This window comes from Chrysemys picta, chromosome 20 (assembly GCF_011386835.1).
Source record: "Chrysemys picta bellii isolate R12L10 chromosome 20, ASM1138683v2, whole genome shotgun sequence".
NCBI lineage: Eukaryota > Metazoa > Chordata > Testudines > Emydidae > Chrysemys > Chrysemys picta.
In genome coordinates, this window is record NC_088810.1 from 9,938,223 (window position 1) to 9,950,207 (window position 11,985).

Sequence of the window (11,985 nt, forward strand, 5' to 3'; positions counted from 1 at the left end):
AGGAACCCGGTGGAGACCCCCTGCTGGTCGGGGACATGGGTCTCCGGGTCACCCAGCTGTTCCCAGCCTCCCTCGCGGCCGCAGCTGGGTCTGGAACCGATGTGGGCCCTGGTGTTGCCTGGCTGCTCCCAGCCACTCTCACGGCCCCAGCTGGGTCTGGAACCGATGTGGGCCCTGGTGTTGCCTGGCTGCTCCCAGCCTCTCTCGCGGCCGCAGCTGGGTCTGGAACCGATGTGGGCCCTGGTGTTGCCTGGCTGCTCCCAGCCACTCTCACGGCCCCAGCTGGGTCTGGAACCGATGTGGGCCCCGGTGTTGCCTGGCTGCTCCCAGCCACTCTCACGGCCCCAGCTGGGTCAGGAACCGATGTGGGCCCTGGTGTTGCCTGGCTGCTCCCAGCCACTCTCACGGCCCCAGCTGGGTCTGGAACCGATGTGGGCCCTGGTGTTGCCTGGCTGCTCCCAGCCTCTCACACGGCCGCAGCTGGGTCAGGACCTGGCTCCTTAGAGCGATTCTTCTCTTCCAACTGAGCAATTAGCTGTGCCTTGGTGAGCTTTCCAATGCGCCGCCCTCTCTCTGCACAGCTCTACAAGGTCCTTATTAAGGAGATGCTTATAGGCCATCTCCACGCTGTTCCCAAGTTGTCACAGACTCACAGCTCCCCATGATCCCTGGGAGGAACCCCTTCAGTGCGACAGCCCTTCTAGGGGGTCCACTCTCTCTCGGGGTTAAACTGTAGGCTCCTCCACCTCCTGGAACCGCACCTCTCTGAGCCTTCAGCACGCCCACCTCTCACTAATCCCCCTTAGTTTTACTGGTCCCCAGTCACTTACTGCAGGATGCTCAGTTCATCCCACTTCTGCCACCAGTTGTTACGGAGTCACAGGACCAATGCTCTGGAACTGCTCCATACGAAGTCAGTCAGGACTCTGGTTACTCGAGGGGATGAAGAATTTTGCCCTGGCATATATTCATGATATCTGTGTTTTTAGCCAGCTCTGGGAGGACCATGTTTCCCAGGTTAAACAAATGCTGGACCAGCTCCGGGATGCAGGACTGACTATAAAAGCTGAGAAGTGCAAGATGGGGATAGCAGAGGTGTCATACCTGAGTGACTGGCCCGATCCCCAGTCTAAGAAACAGGTCCAGACCTTTATTGGGATGGCGGGGCACTACTGGAGGTTCGTGCCCCACTTTCGCTCCATAGCCGCCCCCATCACTGAGCTATGTAAGAAAGATGAGCCAGGCAAGGTGGTCTGGACTGAGCAGTGCCAAAGGGCTCGCTGTGCTCTGAAGGAGGCGCTGGTCAGGGATCCAGTGCTGGTAAACCCAGACTTTGACAAGCCCTTCATGGTGTTCACTGATGCCTCAGACACAAGGCTGGGCGCGGTGCTGATGCAGGTTAATGAGAAGGAGGAGAGACATCCCATCGTGCACCTGAGCAAGAAGCTGCTTCCCCGGAAGCTTCAGGATTATGACATGGAGGTGGTCCATGTGAAGGGGAGTGCCAACGTTATAGCAGATGCTTTGTCCCGGAGAGGGGGGCCGGAACTTCCCCAGGCCACTGGCTAAAGTGGCCCCGCTCAGTTCAGTCTCGGAGAGGGGAGACAGAGAGATGTGACACAGTGGGGTTTTATTCACCTTGTTATGTTGCATGTAAGTCTTACTGTCCTATACTAATGCTGTGTGCGCCTCAGTTTCCCTGTGTGCTGCACCAATGCCTAGGTGGTGGGGATTGGGTATGTGACTTTTGCTGAGGCCCTCAGGGCAAGGGACGTGTACCAAGTGGGGTCCATAGCAGGGGGGGGGGCAATGGGGGATGTAGCATATGGGGTCAATAGCAGGGGGGAATAGTGGGGCATTTACCAAGTGAGGGCCATAGAGGGGGAGGGTAGTGAGGGGACATACCAAGTGGGGTCCATAGCAGAGGGAGGCAGTGGGAGCATGTATCAAGTGGGGGCCATAGTGAAGGGGGGCAATCAAGGACTGTTCAATAATTGGGGGGGAGGCATCTTCTGTGCCTAGCTGAGGAGGCAGGAGTTGCTGGGCAGAGGCTCATGGGAAGGATTCTAGTGGGGTGGGGGCACGTAGAGGCCAGAATTTTAGCATCTGGTACTTCACAGCCCCAAGCAGCCCCAGATCAGCAGGGATATATTACAGGTCACGGTACTCATGGGCTTGTATCACCGATAAATATAGCTGGGGGAAAGAGGGGTCAGGGTTCGTGTTCTGGTTTAGAGCATCTTAAACAAGTCACTCCACCTTTTCAGGGGGGAGGGATAGCTCAGTGGTTTGAGCATTGGCCTGCTAAACCCAGGGTTGTGAGTTCAATCCTTGATGGGGCCATTTAGGGATCTGGGGCAAAAATATGTCTGGGGATTGGTCCTGCTCTGAGCAGGGGGTTGGACTAGATGACCTCCTGAGGTCCCTTCCAACCCTGAGATTCTATGATTCTATGAAACCCAGCGAGAAATGCCACCTGCTGGGGGGGGCAAGGGAGGGTCCAACGTACATGATGGATACCAGATCCCGGTGGTTGGGTGTGTGACATACCCATCCGAGAGCCCAGCCTATTGGAAAATGGAAGGCCAAGACCCAGTGCGCCCAGGTGGGTGATGCAAAGGGCCTGGAGCATAGCCTTGTGTGACATTTCACCCTGAAAGCCCTCCCACTTGCAGGGGTCAAACGGGGCCAGTCCCCCATTTTAAGCAACGTTTTGATGGTGGCCCTCTGACTGTGGGGCTTGGGCAGGATCAGAGCCAACGACCCCTAGAAGGAAAAGGCCCCAGGTCTCATTCCCCACCCTGTCGGCCAGACAGCCCCCCTCCCTAGGGTTGGATCAGAGCCGGCACCCCCTAGAGGGAAAAGGCCCCGTGCCCCATTCCCCGCCCCCCTGAGCCAGCCAGTCCCTGCCTGGGGCCAGAGACTATAAACGCTGCCCTATTCAAGCGGGCTTTGCAGAGCAGCCAGGCAGGAGAGGTGAGTTCCAGATGATTTATTGCGTCTCGGTCGCTCCTGAACCCGGCTCCAGGCTGGGGTCGGTAATTACCCCCTTTGCCCCACCTGGCCCCAGTCCCAGCCCCCGGGGCCATCACTTCCCCGCGATGGTCTCCTGGATCCAGTCTAGGTATTTGCAGATGTTGGTGTAGACCCCAGGCTTGTTGGGCTGGGCGCAGGGGTGATCTCCCCAGGAAACCAGGCCCTGCGGCTTCCCATTACAGACCAGGGGCCCGCCGGAGTCACCCTGCGGAGATGTCACAGAAAAGTCACAGGTCAGCCACGGTATGCGGGGCCACAGAGACAGCCAGGCCACACCACGGAGACCCAGCCAGGCCACGCAGAGCCACGGAGACGCAGCCACACCACGCTATGGAGAGGTAGCCATGCCACGCCATGTAGAGCCACAGAGACGCAGCCACGCCATGGAGAGCCAGGAGATGCAGCCACGCCATGGAGAGCCAGGAGATGCAGCCAAAGCGTGCCACGCGGCACTGTGGAAAGGCAGCCACGCCCCACGGGGCCACGGAGCAGCAGCTGCCCCACGCAGAGCCACGGAGATGCAGCCACACCATGCTATGGAGACAGCCCCACCGTGCCATGCAGAGCCACAGAGACACACCCACATGGAGCCACGGCACACCATGGAGCCACGGCACACCATGGAGCCACTGCCATGCCAGTGTCCCCAAACCTCGTTCTCCATCTGCCCATGGGATGGCCCCAGGAGAAGCCCCCCTCACCTGGCAGGAGTCTTTGCCCCCCTCCAGCACCCCAGCGCAGAGCATGTTCTCAGTCACTTTCTCGGGGTACGCATCCTGGCAGATGGTATTGGAGAGAATATCGATGTCCAAGCACTGGGGAACATCAGGGTACGTCTCTGGAAGGGAAGGGGTGACAGTTTCCCACGAGGGCTGGCCAAGGCCGTGGGGGAGGGAGGGTAGCATGCCCCTCAATCCCGACCCACAGCCCCCTGCTATCCCAGCCCTGCCACCCCCCAGCTCTGCTGGTGCCCCTCACTCCCAAGCCGCAGCCCCTGCTAGCCCAGCCCTGGGCTCCCCCCCACCCAGCTCTGCCAGTGCCCCTCCCTCCTGACCCACAGCCCCTGCTATCCCACAGCAGGACTGGGGTCTGCTACCATCGGGGCTGGTGGTGGTGCCCCATCCCATCACGGTGCAGTGGGTCCCTTCTGGGGGGCAGCTGTCAGTCAGTGCCAGGGGCTGCACGTAGTCAGTGTAGACGGCCGGGGGTGACAGGCGGAGCAGCATGATGTCATTCTCGTAGTCCCGGCTGCCGGCGCTGGGGGCGCGGAATCCGGGGTGGGGGATGATTTCCTGGGCGGCGGCGAACTGCTCGTTCCCCGAGCTCGTTCCACGGCTGTGCTCCCCTAGGCGCACCTGGATGTGACTAAGGACAGAGGACAGAGAGTCCCGGGCTGCCGGCCAGGCCCAGCCCAAACACCTCTCAGGCCCCAGAGTCCACCCCAGCCCCCCAGCCTTCCAACCCCCAGGCTCCCCAGCCCCCCAACACCCAGCCCCTGCAAACCCCAGGCTCCCCAGCCCCCACAACACCCAGCCCCCGCAGCTCCCAGAGTCCTCCTCAGCCCCTGCAACCCCCAGGTTTCCCAGCCCCCCAACACCCAGTCCCCAGAGTCCTCCCCAGCCCCCACAACACCCAGCTCCCCCAGCCCACCCAGGCCCCACAGCTCCCCCAGGCCCTAGGGTGACCAGGTGTCCGGTTTTCGACTGGAACCCCCAATCGAAAAGGGACCCTGGTGGCTCTGGTCAACACCGCGGACTGGGCCGTTAAAAGTCTGGTCAGCGGTGCTGCGGGGCTAAGGCAGGCTAGTCCCTGCCTGTCCTGGCTCTGCGCTGCAGGTCCAGCTCCTAGGCGGAGGGGCCACGGGGCTCCACACGCTACTCCCACCCCAAGCACCGGCTCCACACTCCCATTGGTTGCAGTTCCCAGCCAATGGGAGCTGGGAGGGCGGTGCCTGCGGGCGAGAGCCGCCTGCCGTGTCTCCACCTACGAGTCGGACCTGCTGGCAGCTGCTGAGGCCCCCCCAAACCCAGAGCCCCCTCCTACACTCCAAAACCCTCATCCCCGCCCCCACCCCAGAGCCTGCACCCCCAGACAGAGCCCTCGCCCCCTCCCACACCCCAACCTCCTGCCCCAGCCCAGTGAAAGTGAGTGAGGGTGGGGGAGAGCGAGCCACCGAGGGAGGGGGCTTGTAGTGAGCGCAGGGCAGGGCCTCAGGGAAGGGGCGGGGCTAGGATGTTTGGTTTTGTGCGATTAGAAAGTTGGCAACCCAACCAGGTCCCCCAGCCCCTCCCAGCCCCCCAAAACCCCCATGCCTCAGAGTCCACCCCAGCCCCTGCAACAACGAGGCCCACAGCCCCCCAGGCCCCACAGCCCCACAGCCCCCCCAGGCTCCCTTCAGACCCTGCAGCCCCCGGAACTCTGCAGACCCCGCAGCCAACCCCACAGCTCCCGAGACCCTGAAGCTCCCTCAGGCCTTACAGCTCCCCAAACCCTGCAGCTTCTCTCCAGCTCAGACTCAGCCCTGCCACTGACCCCAGTGATCCCCCCCAGCTCCACAACTCCTCCTCCAGCTCTCTCTCAGCCCTCCCACTGACCCCACTGATCCCCCCTCCCCCCCAGCTCCACAACTCCCCCTCTGACTCAGCCCCCCACTGACCCCACTGATCCCCCCTCCCCCCGGCTCCAAAACTCCCCTTCCAGCTCTCGCTCAGCCCTCCCACTGACCCCACTGATCCTCCCTCCCCCCCAGTTCCACAACTCCCGCTCTGACTCAGCTCCCCACTGACCCCACTGATCCCCCCCTCCCCCCGGCTCCAAAACTCCCCCTCCAGCTCTCGCTCAGCCCTCCCACTGACCCCACTGATCCCCCATCCCCCTCCCCCCCAGTTCCACAACTCCCGCTCTGACTCAGCTCCCCACTGACCCCACTGATCCCCCCCTCCCCCCAGCTCCAAAACTCCCCCTCCAGCTCTCGCTCAGCCCCCCCACTGACCCCACTGATCCCCCCGGCTCCAAAACTCCCCCACCTACCTCCCTAGCAACCTAACTTCCGACTGACCCACGTACCAACCTCCCTCCCTCCCTAACAACCTACCTTCCCACTGACCCACATACCAACCTACTTCCCTACCCAACAACCTCCCTACCCTCTTACCTTCCTACCAAACTTACCTTCCGACTGACCCACCTACCAACCTGTCTACCTACCCACCAACCTCCCTACCCACCTATCTCCCTACCCTCTTACCTCCCTACCAAGCTATCTTCCAACTGACCCACCTACGTGCCCACTTACCTTCTATCTATCTATCTATCTATCTATCTATCTATCTATCTATCTATCTATCTATCTATCTATCCCTGTACACACCTGAAAAATCTATGTATCATCTCTCCATCCCCATACATACTGTGTATGGGGCTGGTAGAGGGATGATGGGTGGGTAGGGGGCTGGCTGTGTAGGGGCTGGTAGATGGATGCTGGCTGTCTATGGGGCTGGCTGTGTAGGGCTGGCAGAGGGATGATGGGTGTCTATGGGGCTGGCTGTATACGGGGCTGGCAGAGGGATGCTGGGTGTCTATGGGGCTGGCTGTGTAGGGCTGGCAGAGGGATGCTGGGTGTCTATGGGGCTGGCTGTGTAGGGACTGGCAGAGGGATGCTGGGTGTCTATGGGGCTGGCTGTGTAGGGGTGGCAGAGGGGTGATGGGTGTCTATGGGGCTGGCTGTGTAGGGGTGGCAGAGGGATGCTGGGTGTCTATGGGGCTGGCTGTGTATGGGCTGGCAGAGGGGTGATGGGTGTCTATGGGGCTGGCTGTGTAGGGGCTGGCAGAGGGATGCTGGGTGTCTATGGGGCTGGCTGTGTAGGGGCTGGCAGAGGGGTGATGGGTGTCTATGGGGCTGGCTGTTTAGGGGCTGGCAGAGGGGTGATGGGTGTCTATGGGGCTGGCTGTGTAGGGGCTGGCAGAGGGGTGATGGGTGTCTATGGGGCTGGCTGTGTAGGGGCTGGCAGAGGGGTGATGGGTGTCTATGGGGCTGGCTGTGTAGGGGCTGGCAGAGGGGTGATGGGTGTCTATGGGGCTGGCTGTGTAGGGGTGGCAGAGGGATGCTGGGTGTCTATGGGGCTGGCTGTGTAGGGGCTGGCAGAGGGGTGATGGGTGTCTATGGGGCTGGCTGTGTAGGGGTGGCAGAGGGATGCTGGGTGTCTATGGGGCTGGCTGTGTAGGGGTGGCAGAGGGATGCTGGGTGTCTATGGGGCTGGCTGTGTAGGGGCTGGCAGAGGGGTGATGGGTGTCTATGGGGCTGGCTGTGTAGGGGCTGGCAGAGGGGTGATGGGTGTCTATGGGGCTGGCTGTGTAGGGGCTGGCAGAGGGGTGATGGGTGTCTATGGGGCTGGCTGTGTAGGGGTGGCAGAGGGATGATGGGTGTCTATGGGGCTGGCTGTGTAGGGGTGGCAGAGGGGTGATGGGTGTCTATGGGGCTGGCTGTGTAGGGGCTGGCAGAGGGATGCTGGGTGTCTATGGGGCTGGCTGTGTATGGGCTGGCAGAGGGATGCTGGGTGTCTATGGGGCTGGCTGTGTAGGGGCTGGCAGAGGGATGCTGGGTGTCTATGGGGCTGGCTGTGTAGGGGTGGCAGAGGGATGCTGGGTGTCTATGGGGCTGGCTGTGTAGGGGCTGGCAGAGGGGTGATGGGTGTCTATGGGGCTGGCTGTGTAGGGGTGGCAGAGGGGTGATGGGTGTCTATGGGGCTGGCTGTGTATGGGGCCGGGTAGCCAGCTCTCCTGCGTCCGTTGGGTTGTTACTGTAGCCCCAGGAGCACTGTTCTGAGGCGTGGGTTCAATCCCGGCTGAAAGCTGCATAGAGAATTGATGGTTACATTGGGGTGTCCTGAGCTGAGCCTCTGCGCAGAGCAGTTCCCCCAACCTGCCCACCCAGGCCCCGCTCCCTTGGCCCCGCCTCCTTCCCCCAGCCCCACCCCTCTGTCTTGACCCCACCTCAGCTTGCAGTGGGCGGCAGTGAGCACCCAATCCTGGTTCAGTAGGATGCCGGAGCAGTAGTGTTGGTCAAAGTAGTAGAGGAGAACCAGCCAGGGGTGCCCCAACTCTGGGCACTCGGTACCCCCAATGATCCGATCTTCTCGGGGGGAGGCTGCAGGGTGGGAGAGGCAGAGATCAGTGGGGGGTGGGGATGGCAATGGAGCTACGGCCCATTGACCCCAGCTGGGATCTGGCCCCATTGACTCCAATGGAGCTACGGCCCATTGACCCCAGCTGGGATCTGGCCCCATTGACTCCAATGGAGCGACGGCCCATTGACCCCAGCTGGGATCTGGCCCCATTGACTCCAATGGAGCTACGGCCCATTGACCCCAGCTGGGATCTGGCCCCATTGACTCCAATGGAGCTACGGCCCATTGACCCCAGCTGGGATCTGGCCCCATTGACTCCAATGGAGCTACGGCCCATTGACCCCCGCTGGGATCTGGCCCCATTGACTCCATTGACTCCCTGGCTACAGCCGATTCACGTTACACAAAAGAGATACTCATGTACGCACTCAAAAGCAAGCACATACACACTGTGTGGCACACACAAACACAATGTGGACAGAGTGCACTGTCCCTCCCCCCGCCCCCACCAGATCCACTCACCTCGGTGGGAATACACAGGCACAGGGGATCACACACACACACACACTCAACCACCCATAGAGCAATGACACATACCTACATGCCGACACCCATACACACGGGTACGAACACACATACAGCACCGCACACCGGTTAGCACACAGTCGGATGCAGGCCCCCTGCTCCTATGTATGTGCTCATATAAACCCACACAGACATATGCAGCCCCCCCAGCAGTACACACACACAGGAGAGCTGGCACATTCCCTCTACACCTGCTCCTCACTACACACACCTATGTAAACACACAGCCGCGCTTACACACACGGATTGAAAACACACAGTTACACATTTATGCACACACATAAACACACAGCATTACCCACACCTATGCAACACACACTATATAAACACACCCACCCACCCTTTACAGAGAAAGGACACATGCACCTTGCACAGCTCACCCATCCACACACAAACATGCACTCACAGACCGGCATGACACACCAATATGCACGCTCATAAGTGCACACACAACACTCGCACATGCACACACACGACACCCCCCACAACTCTGCACACACACACATACACTCACACACACACATACATGTGTACACACACGTACTCACACGTACACACACAAAAGCAACAAGGAGTCTGGTGGCACCTTAAGTGAGGTTTTTTACCCACGAAAGCTTATTCCCCAATAAATCTGTTAGTCTGTAAGGTGCCACCGGACTCCTTGTTGTTTTTGTGGGTACAGACTAACACAGCTACCCCCTGATACTATACACACACTCACACGCACACAGACATGTGTACACACACGTACTCATACCTACATACCCACACTCACACGCACACAGACATGCGTACACACACGTACTCACACCTACATACACACACTCACATGCACACAGACGTGTACACACACGTACTCACACCTACATACACACTCACACAGACATGCGCACACACACGTACTCACACCTACATACCCACACTCACACGCACACAGACACACGTACGCACACATACTCACACCTACATATGCACACTCACATGCACACAGACATGCGTACGCACATGTACTCACACCAACATACACACTCACACGCATACAGGCATGCATACGCACACGTACTCACACCTACATACACACACTCACACGCACACAGACATGTGTGCACACACGTGCTCACACCTATATACGCACACTCACACGCACACAGACATGCGTACACACATGTACTCACACCTACATACCCACACTCACACGCACACAGACATGCGTACGCGCACGTGCTCACACCTACATACGCACACTCACACAGACATGCGCACACACACGTACTCACACCTACATACTCACACGCACACAGACATGCGTACGCACACGTACTCACACCTACATACCCACACTCACACGTACACAGACGTGTACACACACATACTCACACCTACATACCCACACTCACACGCACACAGACATGCATACACACACGTGCTCACACCTACATACACACACTCACACGCACACAGACATGCGTACGCACACATACTCACACCTACATACCCACACCCACACGCACACAGACGTGTACACACACGTACTCACACCTATATACACACACTCACACGCACACAGACATGCATACACACACGTGCTCACACCTACATACACACACTCACACGCACACCCAGCCCCTCACCTGCAGGCAGCAGCAGAAGCAGCAGCAGCGCGAAGCCGGCCCGCTCCATGGCGTTCAGGGCAGCAGATGGTCCGGCTTGGACTTTCCCATGCGCTTTACGCCTGGGGCTGGGGGCTGGTGGTCAATGATTAATGGGTCATGAGGAAACAGCCGCCTTCCCCGGCCACCCACGATGCCCCGGCTTGTTTGGACACTGCAAAGGTCACACGGCAGGTGGCAAATTCTCACCCCCCTCCCCACCCCTCCCGCTGGGCATCCCTCGGAGGAAGTGCGCAGCCTCCGCTCTGAAGCTCACCTGGGCGGCACATGCTCAGCCCATCCTCCCAACCTGCTCTTCAGCCAGCCAGTCCCCCGCCCTGGGGCCGGATCAGAGCCGGTGCCCCCTGGAGGGGAAAGGCCCCGGGTCCCATTCCCCACCCCCCTGAGCCAACCAGTCCCCCTCCCTGGGGCCGGATCAGAGCCGGTGCCCCCTGGAGGGGAAAGGCCCCGGGTCCTATTCCCGCCCCCCTGAGCCAGCCAGGCCCCGCCCTGGGGCCGGATCAGAGCCGGTGCCCCCTGGAGGGGAAAGGCCCCGGGTCCTATTCCCGCCCCCCCTGAGCCAGCCAAGCCCCCGCCCTGGGGCCAGATCAGAGCCGGTGCCCCCTGGAGGGGAAAGGCCCCGGGTCCTATTCCCGCCCCCCTGAGCCAGCCAGGCCCCGCCCTGGGGCTGGATCAGAGCCGGTGCCCCCTTGAGGAGAAAGGCCCCGGGTCCTATTCCCACCCCCCCGAGCCAGCCAGTCCCCCGCCCTGGGGCCGGATCAGAGCCTGTGCCCCTTGGAGGGGAAAGGCCCTGGGTCCTATTCCCGCCCTCCTGAGCCAGCCAGGCCCCTATCCTGGGGCTGGATCAGAGCCGGCGCCCCCTAGAGGGGAAAGACCCCATGTCCCATTCCGCCTCCCTGAGCCCGCCAGTCCCCTGCCCAGAAGCTGGATTGGAGCCGGGCCCCCCGGCACTGTGTACTTACGAAGCAGCACCCGGTTCTCAGAAGCCACGTCACTGCACAGCTATTCCGGAGCAGCTGTTCCCAGGGCTCCTTTGTCAACACGGCCAAGGTCCTTCGCATTCCTCCTGCCTGGCACGGGGAGCCCCATCCCAGGCACCACAGGAGAGGCAGCCCAGTCCCTCCTCCAGGCCTCTCCACAGCTTGGCAGTGGATGGCACAGGGTGGGGAGCTGTGTCTCTGGGCTCTGCCATGTCTCCCCCATTCCATGGAGCCATATATTGGGTTGGGGGGGAACCAGGACTCCTGGATTCTCTCCCCAATTCTGGGAGGGGAGTGGGGTCTAGTGGTTGGAGTAGTGGGGACTGGGAGTCAGGACTCCTGGGTTCTATCCTGGGTTCCGGCCTTCTGGGTGAGCTGGCAAGTCATTTCTGCCTCTCCTTGCCTCAGTTTCCCCATCAGTCACATCCCATTCTTTTCTAAAGCGCTCTGAGCTTTGCAGAGGGCCAGCGCTATATAAGCCCTGGGTATTATTACTGTAACGCTACTTCAGTGAGCTGGAGCCCGGCCTACCGGGCTCTAGACCTCGACAGATTCCACCCAGGGACATGGCGCCCCTAACCCTACAGA

At 60.5% G+C, this 11,985-nt stretch overlaps 1 protein-coding gene across 1 annotated transcript; it reads right to left on the reverse strand.

Annotated features, from left to right (window-relative positions):
* Positions 1-2,976: 2,976 nt before the first annotated feature.
* LOC135976692 (trypsin-like) lies at positions 2,977-11,496 on the reverse strand. The gene is made up of 6 exons (XM_065573744.1): positions 11,380-11,496; positions 10,379-10,492; positions 8,029-8,182; positions 4,133-4,401; positions 3,738-3,874; positions 2,977-3,241 (listed from the first exon to the last, which is right to left on the reverse strand). Exons 2-6 carry the CDS (start codon positions 10,425-10,427, stop codon positions 3,089-3,091), a joined length of 762 nt encoding a protein of 253 aa, XP_065429816.1. The 5' UTR covers positions 10,428-10,492; positions 11,380-11,496; the 3' UTR covers positions 2,977-3,088.
* Between the last annotated feature and the right edge of the window lie 489 nt (positions 11,497-11,985).

Bases quoted from the DNA above. Each gene is read 5' to 3' on its own strand.
- LOC135976692 (XM_065573744.1), bottom strand. From the start codon at position 10,427: ATGGAGCGGGCCGGCTTCGCGCTGCTGCTGCTTCTGCTGCTGCCTGCA. The intron at 8,183-10,378 runs GTGAGGGGCTGG...CCCACCCTGCAG, and splicing joins GCTTCTGCTGCTGCCTGCAG to CCTCCCCCCGAGAAGATCGG. The intron at 4,402-8,028 runs GTGGGGTCAAGA...CTCTGTCCTTAG, and splicing joins GCCGCCCACTGCAAGCTGAG to TCACATCCAGGTGCGCCTAG.